The sequence below is a fragment of the Coturnix japonica genome, chromosome 6 (assembly GCF_001577835.2).
Source record: "Coturnix japonica isolate 7356 chromosome 6, Coturnix japonica 2.1, whole genome shotgun sequence".
Taxonomy (NCBI): domain Eukaryota; kingdom Metazoa; phylum Chordata; class Aves; order Galliformes; family Phasianidae; genus Coturnix; species Coturnix japonica.
The window spans coordinates 22,155,856-22,180,658 of record NC_029521.1 but is presented as its reverse complement, the minus strand read 5'-3'; the positions used below and the strand labels follow the sequence as shown (position 1 = coordinate 22,180,658).

Sequence of the window (24,803 nt, the reverse complement as noted above, 5' to 3'; positions counted from 1 at the left end):
ATTTACACTTGATGAGGGTCTGGCTAGCAGTGTTGTACCTGCACTCACATTCTCCTTTATTTTCTTCTTATGATCCAGAAAAATGTGGTCTCATCTGAACACATTATCTCATCAAGCTAGGCTACAGGTTTTACTAAATAAACTGAGTACAGACTGGATGATTTAGTTGTATTGATGGAGGCAGATTAGTGGGGCTAGTTATTGCCATTTGTGTTTTTAAACCTGTTGTATAAATCTTGGAATGCACCAGAGAAATTTTTATCTCATCAGATGTCTGAGGCAAGAAGGGATGATTCTGTTTATTTTTTGAAGGCTTCAGGTCCAATCCTAGTCAAGCTGGGCTTGAAAGTGCAGTAGGAAAATCTGATTATTATTATTTTTTTTTTTCAGTTGGAAGGAGTTCCAATGAACCTTATCTCACATTTCCATTTGTATGCTTGGGTGTCCCTGCTGTTCTGCTTTGATTTTGGAACAGGATCAGACCATGCTGTCAAAGTCAGCAGGAATTGTGATTTTTTTTTTCCTCCTGGTTTCTGGTCACCACCCCAGTAAGACATTTAATCCCCCGCAGTTCTTAACTGCATGATAAGCTTCTCTTTGTTGTATTCACTGCCATAGTCAGCAGCAAGAGTGACTGGTGGAAGTTAAATCCATGTTTACTCAAATGCAATTTGAATGCTTTCAGGTGGTGTATAATCTTAATGGCATACAGATTCTACGCTTTTTATTTGTCCATTTGCTTGTTTGTTTTTGAAGAACAGCACAGAAATACCATTAATTCATGGTTTTATGTGTTTTGATTTAGGGAGAATTATCTCCGTAAGGCCTGATTTGGGCTAATTGACATGAGAATGTAATTTTTTCTGGGTGAGCTCTATCAACGAATTCAAACTGTTGGTGAGAATTTGAAAGATGGATTTCTACAAGGCATTTGGAGATTAACTGTGTGCTCATTGGCTCCCTCCAGAGAAAGGCAAAGCTGGTTCAGAGGATGTGTAAGATTTTCCATAGATGCAGGTCAAAAAAACCATGTGTTAACTTATAAGACTCATATTTGCTTATATAGATGAATTTCAAATTATTACGAACATGAAGTTTTCAATTTTATGTTTTATATAGCGTGTGTCCCTAATGTTCTGGCAAAAATTGTAGAGAGCTTCTGATGTTTAAGAAGTTAGTTTTCCTTTGCTTTTTGATCTACATAGCATCTTTTCTTAAGAAAAGCTAATTTAGGCACCACTGTGAGTGCGGGCAAGACTAAGACCTCAGCCAGGGTCAGCTGGCACGTTCTGCTTGCTGATCAGCAGTGACTGAGCATCTTGCCAGTGGTATCTGAATCACAAAACTGTGCTAGGACTTCAATTTACATTTTCACAGCACATTGCAAGGAGGAGCAAAATAGGGCTGCTGTGGACAAAAAAAGTTGGCAACCTAGTTTGACAGGCCTTTTCTAATAGAGCTGAGGTGGTGAATTAATTCTCAGTCCCCTAAACCTGTTAATAAAAACCTGTTAAACCTGCAATAATTTTATTTTTCCCACCACAGCTGATGATAAGGATTTGCCTTGGAGAATGAAGTGTGTTAGTTTCTCTAATAGTATCCTCATGATAGAAATGACGAATGATATACTTAGCCATTCAAAGAAAGACTCTTGACTGTGACTTGCAATGAAGAAAAGGCGGAGTAGTAGGATAAAAACAGATTTGTGAGTTAGTTAGTAAATGGATTGGACCATTTCATTGATCTTCATTATTGATAATTGGTTTACAGTTACTGAGTCCTTGAGAGTTGTGAATGTATCCCCATATTACAAGTGTTTAACAAATCAACATTCAGACCAGATGGGAATAGATAAAGAGTAGTTATTCTGTGTGTTTCATCAGCAAAAGGGGGTGGGAACATTACAGTATGAGAGAAGAGTTAAATAGTGGATTTTATTCCTACTGGAAGTTGTGGATGCTGAAGGTGTGCCTTAAATGCCAAGGTACTTGGAGCAATTCTTATAACCTTTACAAGGTTTCTCTTATTAGTCACTGCTGGAGATGGTTTACAGGCCTGGATCTTCAGTGAGATATGTTACCACCATGTTCTTATCCTATATCAGTCAACCTTCAAAAGCGGAAGCTATCAATAATGTTTAAGTTGCTCAGTAATGAATAAGGGGTAGTCCATAGTAAGTCTGGAAGACAAACAAGTCATCTATTGCATGGATGCTCTTCACGTAAACTGATCTTTCATTAGTGAATTTGTTCGTAGAAAATAGCACACACTCCTCAGTTAAGTAGAAAAGAATACAAAAAGCAGGAGGAATGTGTTTGCTGTAGTACAGTGAATTCTCTCTCTGACTATCCTAGTGATCAGAGTTTCTCAAAAACAGCCATGCAGGCTTAGATTGGAACGAGGTGAGTGGTAAGGCTTGAGCTGTCAACCAAAATAACACTCTCAAACAAAGTGTCCTGAAGAAATACTTGCTCTGCTTCATGGAGGAATTTGTTACTCTTCTTGTAGAAGCTTGCCAACCTCCAGTAGCCACCAACAACCTTCCATCTCCGCCAGCTAAGCCAAGAACGTGTTTCTGGAATGTATTTCCCTTGAGAACATATTAGTGTGGAGCTTGAGCTAAACAGAAAAGACTGAAACGACTCATGGCACAGGGGCCCTCTGGCTCTCAGTTCCCACTGCACGTTAGCATCTTTCACCACTGACACAGATTAATTTTGTCAGAGGTTTTCCTTACAGGACGTCTCCTCCATTCTTGTGTACTGTGTTTCTTTGCATCCTCTTTTGAAATAGCTGCCATTTCAAGAGAAGAATCCTACTCTAAGTGTCTAAAACTGTCTAAATCAGAGTGCTGGGGGAGGATAAGAGCTAGGACTTGTTATAGTCTTCTCTTCAGGCACAGTGTGGCTCTGTTGTTGTATATTAAAAACAGCAGCTGTTGTTGGAGGTGAGGGTTCTGGAAATGAAAAGCATAATGTCCTAATTACCTATGGCAGGGAAAACATCTGCGTGAGAAAACTAATGAAATTAATTCCACAGCTTAGCAACTGAATACATTAATTGACATTAATTAATGCTAAATTACAAAGCTCTGCCAATGGAATCACATAAAATGTCCATGAGAATCAGACGTCGAAACAAAATCCTTCAGTTAATGTGAGCAAAACAAAATTTCCCTTAGGAAAAATGAGGGATCCAAACACTGCAAGAAACCTTTCTTTCTGCTTCCCTGTAGCAGAGGGGGATATTCTTGGTGTGCACATCTCATGGTTTGTCTGTCTGGGAGATTAGCTTAAGCAATTTCAGAGCTCTGCCCTTTAGTAGTTATTACTGGCATTTTAGAAGTGAAGCCATGGAGAATTGCACTGTAAAAGTTCACAGGAATTGCCTTAGTAAATCTTTATCAATGGGACAATTGCTGCTGCATGGGCTCAGGTGATCCCAGCAGAAATAGACACAGTCCCAGTTCCTCCATTAATACAGGATTGAAAAAGCTTCAGTCACCTTTAACAGATGTTAGCCTGTCCTGCTCTTTAAAATCTGTGGTAAAAAATCTGCTTTGATGGCCTCACCCAGCAGCACACATTTTGTTACCTCCATGTGCTCTCAGGACAGGTAACCCATTGGCATAGGATGCAAGATGACATTGCTTTTAGTGTCTTTGAGAGAGGTAGCGTGACTGTAGAAGAAAACAGTGGTGGTGGATTACAAAAAATAGAAACAAGGTGAGAAACAGAAGTCTGGTCTTATAATAGAGAGAATGTGGGATCAGCTGTGAAGGGCTGTCCTTTGTGATAAAATGGATTCAGTTAACAGGAGAAGTGGGAATTGGTTGTGTTTCAGTCTGTTCTGAGATGCCCGCTCTGTCTTCTGACTTGTAGGGAATGTGTTGCACAGCACAGCACTGTAGGGTAGTGAGTAAGCCCCATCAGTCCCGTTCTGGCTTGCAGCGGGGGGACAGAAGACCCAGTACTTTTGAAACGGGAACTTTGCTGTTTTGCTGCAATGAGCAGACTGACACTTACGTGTCTCCCTGCCCTCTTGTGGCTAATGTGGAAAAAACATGTCCTTGCAAAGGGAAGTGCACTTAGATAATGCAGTCTGGGCTATATTAATTAATGTTTTGCAGTGAGCTGCAAAAGCATAAAATGTTATAAACTGCAGTGACTAATAATACTCAGCACTTTATATATTCCAAGAACTCTGCAAATGGGATAAAATCATCCCTCATCAGACTTTGCTGAAGGTTCGTTACCCTGCATTTCTATTTCGAGCAGAAGTCAACAGCCCTTAGAAACAAGGGAAAAAAATGTCAAATGATAGATTTTAATTAAAAAACAAGATTAAATATGAGATAGTAAAAATCCAGCAATTTCTTTTACCATTGAAAGTGCTGCTTGTCTGATCAGAGGGCTGTAATTATATCAAACAAGGGGCTGTGCTGCTTCAACAAGGAAAAAGATTAGAAGTAGTTCCAAGATTAAATGCCATGCAGTGTTTCTATCATTTCAATGCTAATGCTAAAATGCCAAAATCCTTCTTCCTGTAAATCGGTTCTGTCCTTAAACAAAGTGCGACTTCTTAATTGATCTGAAAGGGCCTAAATTGGTATCAGAGAATACGGTTCTTTATTTTGGGATAAATTACCACCATGAAGAAATTAAAATTCCTTCAGGTGATGGATTATGAGATGAACACCCTGCAGTGCACCAGAACAGGAGATGAGGAAGTCCCACATAGTAATCGTGGATGAGATGGCTGCATTTAATCCATTTACTTTCAAACAAACAACTGCTCAGACCTCCAGTTTCAAGAGAGTGGCGTGGAGTGATTGTCTAGATGTGCCAGAGTGCATTTACCTATAGTGTTAACAGAAATATAGGTAAAATCCCTGAACTGGGTGGTATTTTGCACTATTCTGCAGAGTTTATGGTCTGTAGGAAGTGCAGAGTTGTGCCAGGAAAAGGCTTTTCAGTCAGTGGTGACAGTATGAGGCAGGTCTGAAAGTGTGCTTGTACTTGTGTATACACCGGGCCTTGGCCATGTTCTAAATAAGCTCAGACATGACTGGAGAAGCTGCCATGCCCTATAGTAAATGCCACACCATGTTGTTCGCTCACTTGATTAGTCCCTTAGTTTAAGCTTAAACCTGAGTAGCATTCAAATAAACTGAAGAGAGCAAGTAACAGTGCTGAACGATACATCCTTCACCAGGTTTGTGTCAGACCTAAATTGCAAGTGCTATGTTGGGCCACCTTCAAATACTACCTCTGGTGTACCCTCTGCACAGAACCACAAAGATGGAATGGTGAAACACAGAATCATAGAAAAGACCTTCAGGATCATGAAGTCCAACATCAACCTGACCATAGTACCCTACTTCTTAATAGCTCACTGTTAAATCATGTCCCTGAGCACCTCATCCAGGTGATTTTTAAACACATTCAGGGATGGTGACTCAACCACCCCCCTGGGGAGCATATTCCAGTGTTCAATTTCTATAAAGAAGTTTTTCCTGAAATCCAACTTAAATCTCCCCTGGTGTTACTTGAGGCCATTTCCCCTCATCCTGTCACCTGTCATCTGGGAGAAGAGACCAACCCTGCTCTCACTGCAATCACCTTACAGGTATTAGAAGAGAGTGATAAAGTCTCCACTCAGCCTTCTCTTCCCTAGACTAAACATCCCCAGTTCCTTCAGTTGTTCCTCACAGAGCATGTTCTTCAGCCTTATTGTCCTTCTTTGGACCTGTATGAGGCTGGGCTCTTCGTGGTACAAAGACCACGTAACTCTAATGTCTGATTTAGGGTGGATGAAAGAAATAACAGGAGTCTGATCCAGGGGAAGGAAGGAGCTTAAAGGAGAGCAATGAAAGGTGGTTTTACCAGGGGTGTAGGGGAGAAGTGTTGTGTTGAATGGATGGTGTTGCTTTATGCCACGTGTGACCGGGAAGCAAACAATGCAACCTTAACATGTACTTTTTTGACAATAGGAGGAAACTGTGCTTATGATTTCACGTCTTGGTTTTATTCCTTTCATTTCAGATGCCCAGTACATCACCTGTAAGATGCAGAACTGCAGTGAAGCAGCACAAAACAAACCTTTTCCAGGCTACATTGACCATAACTCCCTGATTGTCCAGGACGACTATGTCTTTGTTCAGGTGCAGAGCAATCTCTTTTTTATTCCATTATTTTCTATCTTGTTATTTTCTCTTACCTCCCTTTGCATACGCGCGCATATGCATTAACCCCCAAATAATCAGACAAAACTAGATCCATAACAAGGGCACTGGGTGGATTGTAGCAATTCATTACAATGCTAATAGAGTTTCTTCTATCTCTGGTATCTTGTCAGTGTAAGGTCTTAGAGTTCCTGCCTGAGGCATCTACCGTAGATACTGGAGTAATCCTCCATGCCACTCCTGCAGTCTCATCAGCACTCTCGGATTAGTGTTCTCACCCCCCAGCTTGAAGTGACATGTCAGTCATCTTCTATTGCAAGGGCAGTAGACCAAAGCACAAGAGGGAAGCAGAAAGAAGAAGGAGTCAGGGGAAGAACCACAGAAGGAGTAATCAGACTTTATTGTTATGCTTCAGTTGTGATTATACAGAAAAGGCTGAAGATGAGACGTAGTTAGCCAAGCTGTTTTGCAGGTGAGAGCTGGAGAACAGATCAGAACTACTGTACATATCATTAGTCTGCTGCCAGGGTCCATTTAATAACAGAGGAAAAGGACAAGAAATAACAACAGAATTGAAAAGAGCATGGAGGTGAACTGGAAATCATTAGGACTTAACTGGTTTTCCAGGCTGTTAATATTCTGTCATACTCGGGGGTGGAGGGAAGAGAGAGGATTGATATTTTAAATTGAATGAGTTGATTGCTAATTACCTTCAGTTAATGAACTCAGTCATAAACAGCCATCTAAATCATCCACAAATAAATCTGGAACATACGTTCCAGAATAGCTTTTGTGCCTTTATGTGTCTGAGGCGTAAATAAAATGTTTATGAGGTAAGGAAAACAGGGGCATGCATCACTGTTCAGACTTGCTCTCCAATTTCAGAATGGCTGTATGTGTATGTGACATGACTGACACAGGAGCTTGGAAGTTTCTCTTCCAATCTGAATTCATTCGTTGCTTCATCACTGACTCCTTGGTTTTTGCTCTTTTTGTGTCTTCTCTGTTTTGACCTGATTGACTCTAAACAGAAGTTAATTCTTCTGCACCATCTGAAGTCGATGCTGGGGAAAACATCTGAATTCTGACAGCCAGTGTTAACAGGTCAGAGAGATAGTATTGGCCAGTCAGTAATGGTTGACACAGATGCAAAATAAAAAAATATTTTAATTCCTGGAAACAATCCCTTTTTGATCCTAATTGTTGGTGAATTCACATTTAACTTGTAAAAGTAAAATAGAATTCTTCAAGTGGTTATAGTTCTTGTTTTTACTTAATCTGATATGATCTTAGCCTCTGTGTGCCTTCCATTTTTAACTACTGCAGTGCACTTTAAAACACTTTAAAAAAACCATCTTGATAAGCCTAGGTAGCAGGCAATTAAAGCAGAGTTCTGCATGGAGAGTCCCTTGGAATATTTGTTCTTCAGTATCATTCATGCATGGATTTCAAAGTGCTTTACAAACATTGATTAGGCTTCAGTAACTAACATTGTCAGCTGTTTTTTTTTAACCCTTCAATAATAGGGGAGGAAAATGAAACCACACATGCTGCTTTAATGTAGTTAAGGGCACTTAAATGTGAGGACAGAATTGGAAATCAAGCATCACGTCTGCCAATCAGCTGCTCCAACCAATAACTCACATGGCAGCTGTGTAAATAACACAGAACAGGTTGTTTTGCGGTGAGAGGAGAGCAGGTATCAGCAGGAAACATAATGGCCCAAGTGAAGCCAAGACTTCACCTTCCCCAGACTTTCAGCCCTTGCTTCTCTTTGCAGAAAATGTCATTTCCTTTACTCTCTTTTTCAGCTGATCCTGGTAGATTCAGTGGTTATTCAGCACCCATAACATGACTGCAGTTTTTAACCACTGCCATGAATGCTGAGTTGTTTGCCTTAGGAGGTTTTGCTCAATGTTTTCACCATTAATTAAAAAACATTTCAAATAATGCTGAAGGTAACTTTTCTGCTTTTCTCATAGCTGACATCAGGTGGAAGACCACATTATTATGTTTCTTATAGGAGGAATGCTTTTACACCGATAAAGCTGCCGAAGTACTCCTTGCCCAAGGTAAGTTGTTGTTGCTGGAATGCCCATTTGTTCAGAAATAATTGAAAACAATACAAGTAACAACAAGTTGACATGCAGTGAGTGAAAGCATCATTGATTAAGAGAACATTTGCAAGCAAGAAAAACTCAAGTTCACCACTTTGCCTAGTTAAGAACATCAGCATGAAATACAGACAGATTACCACAGCCTATGTCAATTATAATTTCTTTATGGTTAGTTGAATAAATTTTGGAGGAATTCCTCATTTTCCTCCCTTATTCATTTTCCCCCCTTTCTTTCCTTCCCCCCTTTCTCTTCTTCCCCTTCCTCCTTTCCTTTTCTAGGGGACAGGCAGAGGGATGTAAAATCCCCTGTGATATGTGAGTCTTTTTTTTTTTTTTTTTGGTTTTTTTTTTTGTTGTTGGTGGTTTTTTTTTTGTTTTGCCTCATTAGCAGATTTTAATGGGAATCAAGAAAAGGGATGGCTTTGTGTGTCTGCTCCATATCCTCCCTAATTAAGAACAATGGTGAATTAGCACTAGAGCTTGAAAGGCTATTGCTGCCTTCTGAAGCTGGATTTTTTAAAAAGACTATTATAAAATGTTGGCTCCATTTTGGAGAAATCGCCTTTTTGCAGCTGGAATCCTGACACCTTCTTAACAGAGACAAATATTTATCTTTTTTTAAAACTCTTTTCATGCTTTTTATAGGCTGTCTTAATTGAGATCTTAAGTTCAGAGGTATCAAATGATCTGGCGAATGCTGTGTAACATGTAGCATCTGAAGAAAGGTGGAAATCCCTGGTTAATTTTTGGGAATGCAAAAAGGGCAAAAAGAAAATGCAGTCAGCTTGTTCACTATTTGTAAATGGAAATATTCAAGGGGATCATTTGGCTGCTGTCACAGCTGGCTGCCTTTGATTCCTCAGACAGACCAGTTGAGAGTGGATTGAATGGGTGACTTTCATCATATAACCAGACAGCAACTCAGACCCATGTTCTCAGTGTATATATTCTGCTGTTGAATCACCTGAAAATCCAAGCTCTTAGGATTTTGGTGACCCTACCAGAAACTGTGATCTCTTTTTGGCTGTGACACAGGAGAACTGACTAGGAAATGTGACTTCAGTAAGTTGTTTCTGCCAAAGAAAATTACTTGTGGGTTGAGTTCCCAGTATATTTATTTCTGAGGTCCCTGACAAACGTTGGATCTTTTGTGAGACCTGAAACTCTGACTGCCTCAAACTCTTCAGGCATGTTTTAAGATACTACTCTAAGGCACAGTTTGAAACTTCATGTGTAGGTGGGAAGGAATTACTCTTTCAATTTACTTACAGTTTAAACAGGTGCAATATGAAGTAGTCCTTAGCAAATGAATTGAATTTTTGGATGGATGCTGTAATACCCAAATTAAAATAATTTACAGTTGATCCAGACTGTCTGTGGCAAGATTGCTTACTTTGAGCTGGTTGTCTGTTGTTTTCATGCACTTATTTCTCCAACTGTCCAACTCGATGAGAGTCTGGAGAACCAAGGAAAATATACTGTGATTAAATTCCCACGTGTTCTCAGAGAATAGGAATAGGAGCAATATGTTCATGCTATTTGACCCAAGGAAAAAAGCAGATATTTAAGGAGATAAGATGCTTTTTCAGAAACTGGGAATGTCTTCAAAGACTGAAAAGCCCTGTTTGGCTTGGAGGGAGCTGCAGTGGATCTGTGGTTGTCTGGTAGTTTGGTATCAAAGCAAGATAGCTGCTTTTATTAAAAATGCACAAAGCACTGTATTATTCAAAGGCATTGAAACAAACAGCTTCTTTTGTGCCTAAATTCTCTTTTATCTCCTTCAGCTAAGAAAGTGGGGCCAAGTATGGTAAACAGTACTAAGTCGCTACTGGAATTGAAGATAGAAATGTCAAGCTTTTTGTCTCTGCATGTTGCTCTTAATCTGGAGGGATGTGATGGCAGGCAGCTTTGGCAGCTGATACTGTTGTTGATGCAGGAATGACCTATAGCAAATCAAATCTATAATTTTCTTGCTGTTGGAATTTTTATTCTGGTAAAGAGTTCTGTAAGAAGCCTGAATGAACCTGAAAATCCTTCCAGTACAAGCATATATCTAACTTGTGCATAGGGCTGTGTTAACCCTGTGAATGCTATTAATTGAAATCTGTTTATTTCTGCGGTGAAGTTGGTCTCTGTCATAGACTGTATTGTTACGATAATCACCTTGAATGTGTAGAAACAGTGCTCAAATTCACTCACTTTTAGACTAATCACTGGGCAGACATCACTGAATACAGGATATTTCTTTAAAAAAGCCTTGTCTTTAATCCGATGCAGGGCTAAATAGGTGTTTGTGGTACCAAATCGCAAAACCTCAAACAAGTCTTGAAATACAGACCTTAAAAAGAACTGACAAATGAAATAACTGACAGGATAAAACAGGCATTTCATATCCTGCACATCCCTGCTAATTAAATTGCCAGGAAGAAAGGTTCCCTGACCAAGTGCAAAAAAAGGGCAACTGGAGCATATTCAGTGATTCAAAGAGCCTTGGCCTTTAGTCATTTGAGTAGACACCTTATCAAATGCACGCACGAAATCATGCCCTTACTTTGTCTTTGGAAAGTCAAAAAGGACAGATAATAAAACTGTTCCTGTTTGCTGAAAATTGTTCATTTTTACCAATATGAAAACTAACAAATCCCTAATGTTATTGAAAGACGTGTTGGATTTCCATGTACTGAATCCCTTTAGTCAAGCCATTACATTGTACCGGAGTCTACTGGACAAGGCCATGTTAAGAAGTAAATTTGACCGATCCACAAAAGTAATCAGTTGGAACACTTTTTCTTTTTATATATTCTACATATATTATGGCATTTCTTTCTCAGTCTCTGCTTCTCTAGGCTTAAATTCTTTGAGCCTCACTGTGATCTTAGACTTTCATATTGTAACATGTTCTGATAAAACTCAGGAAGAATATAGTGAGTGAATTAATGCATTTTCAAATGTATGTGAAATTGCCCTTAATTTTCCCTGACCTTGATCAGAGTATCTTTTTACCTTAAAGTAGAGAGATTGTCCATGAGTAAGAGTGCATATTCAGAAGTTTAACTCTGAATACTACAGCTGTGCCATCTGAAACTGCCTGAAGCACTTTGTGATCATCTACTCATGTGGCTCTACCAGCAGATTGACTAGGATGATAGTGTGAAATGAGTAATGTCTGACAAACAGCTGTGGCAGTTACTTCTCTGGAGCTCAGAGAGAATATCTGTTCACAACCACAATTAATCAAAGCCATTATATTACATTTCCAGTTGCCTCAGAATTTAACCCAATCTGTTCCTCCACAAAGCTAGCCCATATTCTGGGATACATCTTTCTTCAGTACAAAGAAGCAGGTAAACCAGTTGAACATTCATCTGCACAGATCTCGATCTGAGTCAACAACCAACTTTTTTGAATCTTAACTTTATAATGAATCTGCTTTGAAATTTATATGTCAGATCTCTTACCTCTATTATTTTTTCATCTTTATACCATAAGGCTCCATATGTAATTATTACTTCCCCCCTACAAATCAGCAAGAAATTTATCAGAGACTGTTATATTAACAGAGGAAGTAGTAGCATCAACTTCCAAAGAATATATTTTCTGATAAGAGCCCCAGTTTTGCATATACGTCAAAAGTTCTGGCTGAGATCCATGGATGCAAAATAACTTAGGGATAACTGCCCGAAGCATAGAGCTGAATCTTCAGGGAATCACCTAGTGCTAAGAAATCTGCATTTCTGGTCCTGTCTTCATGGATTTGTAAGGCACGAGGAACTCAGACCTCCTGTACCAGGCAGATAGAGCTTTGGAATTTCATTACAACTATCTTCCTCTCAGTGGCTTTTTTCACTGAATAATTTCTCCAGGCATTGAAAGAGAGGTTCAGGTTTAAGAGATTTTTATTTTTAATTATGCACTCATTTCATTGCTTCCTGCCTACTGTAACACAGAGCAAATAAAGAAAAATAAAACATTGCTCAAAACATGTGTGATCTAACTACAGTTCTGCTCCTTACATCTAGTGAGAATTAGGGTTATCCCTCTGTCATATTCCTGGAGGGGTGTTTATCAGTTTATCACGGTGGTCCAGGGCCTTGACTCATAGGTGACGCAGTCATTAGTAATAACAAACCACAGCAACACTGGCTGCCAATTAGATCCTCCATCAGTTCCCAGGCATACTTGGTTTGTGAGAGCTAGAAGGCAAGAGGCAGATGTTCCTCATGTTTCTTCTTTTTCTCTTTTCATTTTCTTTTAAATTTCAAAAAATAAAATAAATAAAAAATGAAGTGTTATTTTCATCTGTGATTCTACAGTCACAAGTAGTACTGCTCAAACACAAAATAAGTAAATAAAACTCACAATAAAAATCATCTCCCCTCCCCCACGCTCATTAAAATTTTAGTAGAGGAAACAAAGTGCTGCTGTATAACACTCTGTTGCAAAGTGAATGTTCAATTAACACCTCATCAGTTAATTAACTGCTTTGAAAACTGGCAGTAGAGTGCTGCTGTAAAATATTCCTGGATGGAATGCTCCGCTTACAGAAATGTTGTCTGCAGTTTTCAATTAAACTCCAGGCTAAAATATATCCTTCGCTCCTCCACAGGTAACGTGGTGCCCTTGGAAATGACAGAGCAGAGCTCCCTCTTGTAACATGCATTTGTTTTCTTTCCTCAGGATATGCATGTTATCAGCACAGATGAGAGTCAGGTGTTTGCAGCTGTTCAAGAGTGGAACCAGAACGACACATACAATCTGTATATCTCTGACACCCGAGGGGTGTACTTCACCCTGGCATTGGAAAACGTCAAGAGTAGTCAAGGGCTGGATGGGAATGTGATGATTGACCTCTATGAGGTATGTCATGACTCTAAATCTTTCCTTCTTACCTACATGTGACATCCAATTCTATTGTGTCTTTACGCTTCAGTCTCATTGAATGCATGTAAATAGCAGAGGCAAAGCTAAACACATTTTTATCCTTCTTTTAATCAAGGATCTCAGTGCAAGCAGAGGAGGTTCTAGCCAGGCTGCACAAGTGTTGAAACTAGTCTCAGCCTAGTAGTATGAAGAGAGTAACTACTGTACTCTCCACTAGGTTCTCAGGTGACGAAAACCTCATGTCAATGTAGAAAGATATGCATTGGAAGAAGGAACAGAACAGTTCATTACATTCCTACAAGAAGCTTTCTCAGCCAAAATCCTGCTGACACAAATGAATCAAGCCTCCGATCCACACTGTTCCAGCCTTTGGTTCAGAAGGTTCCCAGCTCTCTGATTATCATCATTCTGTAATTCTGCCATTTTCATTGTGTTTCTGAAGGCCTAAGCTCTCGTGTTAGAAGGAAGTAGAGACTAGTTTTCAGCTGTCTATGTTGCCTTCTGTTGCTTGATCTATTCTGAGGATGGGACTTTAGATAGTCGCTCTTGAGCTATCCCATGAGCACAAATACTCTCCTTTTTTATGTTGATGTTTCCTTTATCCTGATTCTAATAAGTAAATCCTGTCTAAGCTCACCTATGAAAAGGCTTATTTACACTGTCTTCTGTGACAACTGGTCCTGAGAACAGGGCTTGTAATACGCCCTTATACTTCTCTTAGTACAGTTCTGTAAGTAAGACAGTAGTCTTACTTCTGGATACAGCTGAGTAGAAATTCAATGCTCAGTTTCTAATTTTGGGGCTTGCTTCTCTTTCCAGATCTCTTCCGGAGGTTTTTATGACCATTTAAAACAAAAGCCATGAACTAGTTCTGAGTTCCTTTAAAATGGAAATTCTCCCTGTATTTCCCATCACTGAATACTAGCTCTACTGAATAGTTTGCCTTCAGCTGTCCTTTACTTGGAAACCACCTTGAATTGTCAAGACAGAGCCCAAGTGTTGAACATAAATTCAGATGAGTTGTAGGAGGATGGGCACTGTCATTTCCCAGTCATTTGGAGTTTTTTACTCTTAATCTCTCTGCAGTGCTGGCAGTGCATGGAAAGGCTGTTACCTCTTATTAATGTCAGTTCCAGAAGTGGTTTCACTGCATTATTTAAAAGTGTCCTACATCCTAGTGGAGGGAGAAAAGCCTTTGTTTTGTTTTATTAGACTGACATTGCGCGGTAACCTGGATTGAAACTGATAAAATCAGACTTGTAGCATCATATCTGCTGATTATCTAGATAGAAAGAATATTGACTGACACTAAACCTGGCAGAAAACTTCCTTTCAATTTGATATTCTAGCTGGAAGGGAACAGAAAACCATCCAGCATGATTCTCCCAGCAGAGTTATTGCAAATGATGAGTGCTCGAAGCATAAACGGAGATGAAGATCAGAAAAGAAAAAAAAAATAAATGCATAGATAAATTAAAAGGAAGTAAAGAAACTGCAAAATGAGTCCTTCTTTTATGACAGCAGTATATTTGGAAAAGCAAGATTACTTGAGAAGATGCCGGAACAATGCCTGTTAAATGTGTATGTGTCTGCATGCTTGTATTTACCAGGTATAAAAGAATAAGTTCATCTGGTTGCACTGTGGTGAAAGTGTTTCTGAATGCAGATTCCTAATTGTGGTTCTACATCTTTTCAGTTCTGCTCACTTGGAAATTACATTGGACTTGAGAAAATAGAAGTTCTTCCCTTGCGCCTCATCATGTTCTCCTTTCTTTTCTCCTGGAGGAATGCTCCCTGGAGCTTTCCTGGTAGTAATAGTTGTTGGCCTATTTGGCATGATTCAGGGTGGGTTCCAAGTAAAGGACAACTGAAGGCGAACTATTGTATTTGACCAGTGTGTGAAGACAGAATGGCAGTCGTTAGCGGAGAGAGTTGCTCTGGATATGACGGGGTGTACCTTTATAGCTATGGCATGCATTCATATTCAGGACTTAATTTTTTTTTTAGCAGGACGTATTTAAATCAAGAACTGTATGTTTGAAGTATGAAGTGGGTGATGGGGAGTGAAGGATGCGTTCTGAGTATCTTGTTCGAAACTTTCACTACAAGTGTAGGCAGCATTTATATCTACATACAGCACTTGTGAGGGTGGAAGGATTGCCTACAAAGCCTGGGAAGGCAGATGCAGTGCTTATTTTTCTGAACACTGCTGTTCATGCCCTTATTTGTATAGCTCTATATTATGACTGCATGGACAGGTAACATGTGTGTGTCATGGATATGTGTACGCATCAGGTGCATCTCTTCCCACAGAAAGCACACAAACATGAGCACTGTGTGCAGTTGTTTTTTAAAGGTTGTGCCAGGTTGACAGCATAACTTACACTTTGCTTTCTCTGAAAAGCGTTTTGAGTTTCAGCCTAGGAATAGAATCATAAGAAGAAAAATTCATAGGCTTTCAGAACACATTTATCACCTGATATATAAAATGCTTTTTAATCATTTATAGCCAGCATTTCACAGGGACTCCAAAATACAGCTATTTTAGAACAACAACAAAGAAAAGTACAAATAGAGCTATAGGCACTGACCTCTGGTAGGAAAGCCAGAAAAATGTTATTTTTCCAGCCCCTAATATTCATACAGTTTCACTGGTAGAGGAATGAAAACCTCTCATCGGGGTGCCTTTCTACCACAAAAAAAGAAAACTTTAATACTTTGTACATCAAAACAATCCAGATCAGACATGAAAAAATATTATCTTTTATACACTTAAATCAACAATAAATAACTAAATTACTTAATTTAAAGGTTGTTTCTCATTAAAGCAAATCATAGCTAAGTTTTTAAGTGATTCAGTGTCATTTCTCAGGGAAGAAAGTACTATTCAGAATGAATAAGTACACCAATGTACTGTACCAATATACTGTGCAGTAGTAGTCCCATGGCATGTGACTGGAAGTGCAATAAGGTCCTATTGACTGGGAGTAGTAGCGTCCAAATATACCCATATAATTAAATCAGTTGAGCTGGAACAAATTTTGAAATTGCTGAGTAACCATTTGCCACATGATGCTGTTTATGTAATAAACTCTGTCAGCAAAAGGGCTTGATTGATGATTCTGTGCACTGTTTTTTTGCAGAAGAAAAGATGGAGTGTATGATTGAACAGATTTGATGAAAAGCAAAAAGTTTCTCAGCTTCCCCTCACCTTCTCCTGATTTCCCTTTACTTCTCATTGTAGTGCTCAGATTACAGAATGACAGTCTAACAAATTCATTCGCAAGCAGCAGTAACTATTGGGCTATTGATTTTCAGTGTGCTAAGAAGATGGGAACATTCTGCAGTGTGACTTGTGGTTTGAGGTTGACTTTTTTTTTTCTCTACTAAGGCACCCTCGGCTCAATTCCAATTTGAATCTGTCAGCGTAGCATCTTTGCAAAATCTTCCTGCAGACCGATGGGGTAAAGCTGTTGGATAAAATGCTGGGGAGAATAAAAAGACGAGGATCTCATTACAAGTTCTATAGTTAGCATTCTGGGAGGCCTTTCTTGAGTCACAGGTGCTTCAGTTTCTTCCAAACAAAGCTGGGGTAAAAGGTACTACCTACCCCAAGTTACCCTGTTGAAACACTGATAATCATAGAGTACGCTGAGATCCTTAGATAAAATATCCTAAGCAGACTGTGTGAGAACAGAAGCACTAAACAGCAAACATGTCTGTGTGTTGTCATTTTCTCTGCAAGGTCAAAATTGCTGCTATTTCCTACTACTGCGTGCAAGAGAGAAATAATGCCCTGTCTGTATTTCAGCTTTCAGGGGAAAGGATGTCTACTCAGTTGGACGGTTGTCACTTTACAGTTAACTCTATTGACATCTCACCATATTCTTACACTGCTTCTGAAATATAAGCTTTTTCATCCACTTGCACTTCTTCACATATAATGAACTTACCATGTCCTCGGCCCTTCACTTGGCATTTCTTGCCACAACATCTACCACACTCACGCAGCCACAAGATTGCTGTTGGGTTTAACAAGTCAGGAAAGTCACGTACAGAGAACCTGTATGGGCTTGATCTATTTTTCAGCCATGTCAATTTTTCCTAGGTAGCAGGGATAAAGGGAATGTTCTTGGCTAACAAGAAGATTGACAACCAAGTGAAAACTTTCATCACCTACAATAAAGGGAGAGACTGGAATTTGTTGCAGGCTCCGGACACTGATCTGAAAGGAAACCCTGTTCACTGTCTCCTGGTAAGTACCTGGGGGATTTGAGGGGTACTAACAACCCAGAACAATATTTCTCTGCCAGGTAACACAAGGGAGGACTTCTCTCCCCATGCAGTGTAACTCATAGAAGGAACACTGCGTTTTAAAAGTGTGGTACATCAGGCTTGGTCAGCCAGATGGTGTAGCAAGAGTTGGCATTGTAATTTAATTTAGTTTAATTTAATTTCTGGAACAAAGCGAACCATTGCAAATCAGCCTCCTTCTGCACAACTGATTGTCTCCTCTTAAACAGCACATGAAGCTGGATGCTGTTTCTGAGCAGTTGGTTCTCTGGACACTAGATGGGAGGAGTGAGCTATTGTACTGCGGAACTTCCAGGAGCCCTGACAACTTGAGACAGGCTCAAGTAGAAAGAGAACTGTTTTCTTTCAGGCCATTCTATTGGCACCCTGTTGGTATCATTTTGATTTTGAGATCAAAAGTTAGAATTGACATACCCATGCAAATATATGTATAGCTGTGCATTTAATATGTCTGTATGTACTAATTAATGTAGGTCAACATATAGACAATCTTTAACTATCGTTATATGTAAAGGGTTTCTAAAATACAAAATGAAACACAGAATGAATAGAATTGGAGCTCTCTGTCAAATCAGTTAGCTTAGCCTCATCTCCACATACTTCTCAGCTTATGCTGGCTGTATTCTGTAGTAGGATAATACTCTGAACTGCAGCCTTGGAGATTTTCAAGAGCTTTTGTATTAAAAGTAATAATAATAATAGTTAAAAAATCTAACAGAGTTCCAGGGTCACTACTTAGACTGCTATCCCTCCTGCTGTCCTGTACCTGCATGCTGTTTTCCATCAGAAGGAAAAAAAAGTGATGTTTCTCATGTTGAGGCTGTTAAAATCCAAATCAGCTTGACCTTTTGTTTACTGTGGTAGGTAGCTGAATGCTGTGCCATTCTTTGAACTGAAACCTATACATTATTGCTGTAATTAACCTGATATTTGAAGCTGTTTAAATAATTGATATTTTTGATAGAGCCAAAATTTAAGCCTTTAATTCTATCTCCAGTTTGGAACAAAATAGAGTGGACTGGAAGCAAACTTATCTCAGAATGTGGCTAGACTTGTTTGGGTTTGTTTTCTTCTTCCAGCTTTAAAAATATGTGTCTAAGGGCATTTTAAAATTAAATCTTTCATTGAGATGAAAACTGAAAAGATGGCATTCACTGAACTATGTAGACATGAAAGTTTTTCAGGGGAGTATGTGTAGAAACCTTTGTCTTTTAAATAGATTATAACTTAGTTTTAACTCAAGTGAAAGTATTTTGTAAAATATATTTGACTTTTTCAAATTATTAGCAGTTTTGTCAGAATCCCAAGGTTTTCATGGTGATAGTGTAATATTTAGGGGACTAGAGAGACACGGGAGGAATAAAAAACATGCAGGCAAGTGGAATAATCAAAGTAAACTCTCTTCTTTTTCCATAACGGGGCAAATCCTCAATGGTCTTAAACTGTGTAGCTGAGGATTTGTTATTCCTGAAGGAGTCTTTTCCCTGTGATAAGGCCAGGGAAATATTTACCTATGCTCATTTTTTCTCCCTTTAATTTCAGTTAGAAATAGATAAGATAACCTCTTTCATTATCTGGCCAGCGTTCTCCTTTGTGCTTAGGTAGGTTCCCACAGACTAGTAGAATGGTAGCAGAGTAGAATTATCAGCTGGGAATAAAGGATCTCAAGTGGTTGTCTTGTAAATTTGCAAGAAAAGAGATAAGTGAAATCTGAACTAAGCTGACTTTTTGGGTCTTTTACGAGAATAGGAAGTCTGCCTGCAGGAGAAAATGAGTGAAGCAGTAGAAAAAGCCTGCATCAAAACCACAAAGTAAAACAATCCTAAAAGAGAGACCTAAGCTGTTAAAAGGTTGTTTTTACTTCACAATTAATGCTGGGGAAAGATGAAGGCAGAATATGGCATGGAAGAATTTAAGAACTGATAAAGAAGAGAGCATAGAAGAGAGCATAGAAGTTGGGAGGGATAGGCAAAACTTTTGAAGTCAAAGCACTGGAGAAGATGTGAATGCCTGGAAATGAGTCAGGGATCCATAAGGGTGTCTTGCTCTAGAAAACCATGGAGAAAATACATTCTGCTGAGGCAATTCTGTTTCTCATCTGTATGACATAGTTATAGTACTTAAGCAATTCACAGAGTCGCCTCCCTTCTATAGCCCCGCTCTCTCTATGTCTCCATCATCTGCAGTTTCCTTCCCTTGTATCAGTTGTTCCTTTTCCCTCTAGGTATTTCTAATCCTTGGCATGGTCTTCTTGATCACTGTGGTATAGCCAAGTGAATTCCTCCTAGTAGTGTCTTGTAAATCTGGCTTAGCTTCCATCATTGCTCCAGGATAGATAGTAATGCTTTTACACTGATGGCTTTCAGGATAATTGTCCCTAGCTACAGCTTGGATAACAGTGTTGACGTACATCTCAGCTTCTGGCAGAATGTGATCTACCCTTTCCCAGAGTTACTGAATGGTCCGAGCCTGAGAGCAGAATGTTGCCCTGTGTACATCTCATTTAAACATTTAAACCTCACCCTAAATTAAGGGAGTGTTAATTAAGAAAGGAGTATGTAGAAGCTAAGTTGGCAGCTAAAGAGGCTAAGAGGAAATCTGGTTGAAACACAACACAAGCCAGACAGAGCTGTCCCTTTCCTGACAGTAGGCACAAGGAGGTCTTTTCAAAGCATGTCAAAGAATTTATTTGCATTTCTTTATCAGGTTGGTCTGAATAATGAGAATGGATGAAAGCAATGAAATTCCCCCTAAGCCCTAGGTTTTATTTTCCTTGTTTGTAGCACTTACTTTGTAGGCTGAATAGACTTAATCTTCATAAAATAACTGCCAAGTGATTATATCCCAAAGATGCTGATTTTAATACTTATTCTGTGAAGTAGTTAAGTTTCTGAGGAGTAATTCTACCTTGCAAGATGTGGGCAACAGTCTAGGAGAGTTATTCAGTTAGCTTTCAATTATGGTCTTGTGGTTAAAACACTGGGCTGAATCTCAGGAGCATCTTGATTCAATTTTTAGGCCTATCTCCAATTTTCTGTGTGACCTTGAGCAAGTCATTTCTTTTCTCTGTGCCTTTCTTCCTCAGACATCTGTTTATTCCCTCTTTAATTTGGGTTGTCTTGTCTGAACGGATTATAAGGATTTCAGAACAAAGACCCATTTTTCATAAGTGGGGAGACATTCACACCATCTGCTACAGAGTCATTTAAACATCTAAGTGAGGTGTTGTGAGTATCCCTTATGGAAGTGTTTTCTTTTTTAATTGCTCCTTGCAACTGCAGGTGTGCAAATACTGTGACTACCTCTAGGTCTCTAGATAGTGTCTGACATTATCCTTGTGTTGCAGTACTTGGCCTCACTCCTGACCAGGGGCTATCACTGCTGACATACAAAGAGTGCTAGCTTCTCTATGGAACATGGTTGGTATGGGGAGTTCTTTTGCCCCCCCAACCCCCCTTGCAAGATAGAATGGATTTTATACATATAAAGTGTTTAGCTGGAATGGAAAAGTTGCTTTTAACACTAAAACTGATTATCACTGGAGTCTCTACCCAGTGCTGCACTTCAACCAGTGAAGTCATGCTACTAGAAGCACTATCTCTCTTCTTGGATGTTGTAGCTTTTAATCTTGGGAGTTGGGAATAGATGATGGGGAGTTGGAGCCATATGATCATTAAGATCTTTCCCAACCATTCTGTGATTCTATGTTCTGATTAATATTTGATGTATATATTCCACTTCTGTCTATTGTATGTGTGAAGTGCTACAAATTTGAAAGAAAATTTCTGGTAACACAAAAATCTGAGTCTAACAAGATCAAATCGCTGTCAGATTGGGAGAATTGGCTGAGCTGCTGCCATTAGCTGTTGTCTTCAAAATGCTGAGGTGAACTTGGAGCACATTAGTTTTAAAAATATGTTCTGTATCTAGACTAATAAAAGGGAAGAATTCATTCCCTCCTGATGCTTTCCCACTTCTGAATGTGCGTCAGCCCGATTTGGTTCCCACTCCCTCCCCAGGCCCCAGGCTGCTCCAGCAGCTGTCCTTGCAAGGCTGTCACTTGGAGTTAGCTTCTCAGTGCGTTCCACTTGGCAGGCTGTGCTTCCTTCTGCACCACCCTGTGTTCCTTTTTTCTGTCTCACATATATATGAGAGATCCAACAATCTTCACCATCCTCATTCACATTTGAAAAGGAAACGAACAAACAAACAAAACAAAGCAAAAAAAACACTATCCCAAAACAGCCTTCTGTGGTTATCCTTGTCCATGTTCATTTTCTCCTGTCTGGAAATGTCAGTGGTCTTCTTCCACTGACTGCCTGGGAAGCCTGCAAAATTTATGGGGCTGGACACTTAGCATTTAGATAACTGATGTAAGAGAGGGACCTGCCTCCCCTGGACCTGCAGGGCTTTCTGCATAGCATCCTGCTTGTCTGAAAGCCATGTCTGGTGAAGCATGTGTTTTGCTGTGTTTGCATTCCCATACTGTCTGATGCCCTCCTCAATTTGGTGAGCTTTAGCTTTTGTTGCCAATATTTTTCCTTTTCCTCTCCCTTAGCCTGCTTCCTGAGGTTTGGAAGTGAAAAGACTGAACATAAAACTCATGAGAAAGCAAAAAATATCAGAATTTTTCAAAAATTATTTCACTGTAGACTTGGAGAAATCATAATGGCAACTTTGGGAATCTGCCTGTTTGTCTGTTTTACCTTCTTGCTCAGCTGATTTATTCTGTACCATTCCTGTTCGATTTCAGTACCTGAGATACAAAATCAATAACAAATAGGTAAGGTTTGTACAGACGTACTTGTATTGAAATCTCAAAGGTCACATAAAGATGGGGTGATGAAATATTTTATGAAACAGCTGTTAAACTGACAATCTCAAGTTCAGATATTTCTTCCTAGTGCATTGCAGAACAGAGCCATATGTCAGAAGTATTCAGGGTCAAGAAATGGTCTGACACTCCCTGAATTAAGTTGTTTCTTATGTCTTACAAGTGGTGACTCAGCACCAATACTGACAGGGTTATGTTGCAGAGATAGTTTGAGCGCTGCTGCCTGATGAGTCACTTCAGCGTATCTGTAACCTTGCTTGCTTCTCAAGACTGCCAGCAGTTGGAGGAGAAAGGTACTGCTTACCTGCCCTTGCAATTCTCATTGCATCCTCTGTGAGTACAGCCTCAACGATCTCATCTTTGTGAGAGTTTCAGTCTAGAGAATCAGTTTCCCAGTGGGAAAAGGTTGCACTGGGAAAGGACAGCAAAAATCTCACAAGACAAGCAGAGCAGTGGCCTTTTCTTTTAGAGGATGGCTGATACAGTGGTTAGGAAATAGTATTCGGCTGTCTTAATAGTAACTGTTGATATTTTATACCCTTCATAGCACAGAGCCTGTAGAAATGCGAGCATATTCTTCATGTTGTGTCTGCTTTTTCACTTCAATCTCTTCTTTCTCCATAGCCCTATTGCTCCCTTCATCTTCACCTGAAGGTCTCAGAGAATCCCTATACTTCAGGAAACATTGCCAGCAGAGACACTGCCCCCAGCATTATTGTAGCTTCAGGTATGAAACATTTAAAGGGTGCCTGTATTTGATGTGCAAACACTGAGAAAATCCTGAACGTGTGATGGATACAGAGGGTATCCTGTGGGATGTCACACTACCAGTAGGGTGGGCTGTCAGAAAGAAGTTTTCATGGACCTTCAGTGTACCATCTGATTTTTACAGAAACTTGCTTTCATGACTGAGGAGATGATGTCTAACCTTATACCACCAAGAACATTAGATTCAAAATGGGGAATTTCTTCTATGCACAAAGGTGCATAGATCTGTATACAGTGTTAGGTTTTTTTGACATGTGTTTTCTTCAATTTGAAATTATCTCCCTTTCCTTTGTTTTTCCTCTCAGGTGTCAATGTTACATAAATTACAAAAAACAAATGAATATGTTTAATTCCCTGATTTGCTAATTCTGCTGTTTCTTCAATTTTTCTTCGCTAATTAATGTTCTACTTACAGGTAACATAGGCCCTGAACTATCAGACAATGACATCAGTATGTTTGTTTCTTCTGATGCTGGGAACACATGGAGACAGGTACATGACACAGTGACGGGATTTAAGAGTAATTGTAGGGAACTGTCAAAGAGATACATTCAAAATGTTGTTTCATTTTTGTTTCTTTTGATTCAAAACAGCTTTTTGCAAATCTGCATGAAAGGGAAGGCTTCTTTTTCCTCCATAGGGGGAGGGAAGTGTCTACCCTGAGAGGTACAAAAGTGTAGAAAGAAAAATATTGTGTATGTCATTATGCATCACATAACAGAAATTATTTTTATGATTCTGTTCAGTTTGGCTTCAGTTTAACCCTGTAGCAGAAAGGATTCTTTCTTTTCATCCATTATCATAGCCAAGAATTAACAGTTATAGTGTTCTGCTTTTCCCTTCACTGTGCATGAGACTGGTGATGAAGTTAAATCATAATATTTAGTGGAATCCCACCTGATAACAAAGCAGTGCTACCCTGCAGTGTGTTTATCTGCAAAAAAAAAAGGAAGTTCTGGTATTCCCATTTCATAGATGGGATATCATGTCACAGAAACCGGGACTGGCTTTCCCAGACTCACAATTGCTGCTGCAAAAATTTGAGAGCGGATGATATATATATACTTTCATATAAAGAAAAACAGAAACTCTCAATATATGTTGCCTTACTCAGTAACTTCTGTAGTAAGTACTGACCCTCTTTCATGATCGCATTTAAATAACTATGATATTTTCTTTATACCAAAGAAAATAGATCTAAATATATGCTTCCTTTTTCAGATCTTTGAGGAAGAGCACAGTGTTCTGTACTTGGATCAAGGAGGAGTACTGGTTGCCATAAAGCACACGTCTCTGCCTATCAGACATCTCTGGTAATGACTCTGATTGTCCGCAGTGTGATAGTCTGGTACCCTTCCTTCCAAATGCCAAGAAGTAAGAAATAGGGCTGAAGCCACTGTTTTCTAGAAGATACCACTTCAGCAACTGACAAATGTTAACTCAGATAAAGTTAAGAAATCCTGGCAACTACAGCTTAGATAGTTTTAACTTGGCCAGATCTTAGATACCATCAACATAATTCCTGATTGACTAAGACTTGGCTTCTTGAGTTCAGTTATTTATATAATATGTAATTTGGATTATAGTTTTTGCCTCTTATTGAGTTGCCCAAGTACTCTTAGTTTTCAAAATTATTGATGAAATTGTCTTCTGCATGGCAGACAGTGCTTCTGAGCAAGAATTTTGTTGAAGAACATTGTGGTTA

General features: G+C 39.3%; 1 protein-coding gene across 3 annotated transcripts in view; it reads left to right on the top strand.

Annotated features, from left to right (window-relative positions):
• SORCS1 (sortilin related VPS10 domain containing receptor 1) overlaps positions 1 to 24,803 on the top strand; it is a 258,259-nt gene that overhangs the window by 183,745 nt on the left and 49,711 nt on the right. For all 3 annotated transcript variants that reach the window (XM_032445519.1, XM_015867126.2, XM_015867125.2), the window contains exons 7-13: positions 6,045 to 6,163; positions 8,167 to 8,256; positions 12,979 to 13,158; positions 17,291 to 17,437; positions 22,955 to 23,057; positions 23,514 to 23,590; positions 24,320 to 24,411. In XM_032445519.1, the coding sequence (XP_032301410.1) occupies positions 6,045 to 6,163; positions 8,167 to 8,256; positions 12,979 to 13,158; positions 17,291 to 17,437; positions 22,955 to 23,057; positions 23,514 to 23,590; positions 24,320 to 24,411 (808 nt within the window). The remainder of the gene's footprint in view (positions 1 to 6,044; positions 6,164 to 8,166; positions 8,257 to 12,978; positions 13,159 to 17,290; positions 17,438 to 22,954; positions 23,058 to 23,513; positions 23,591 to 24,319; positions 24,412 to 24,803) is intronic.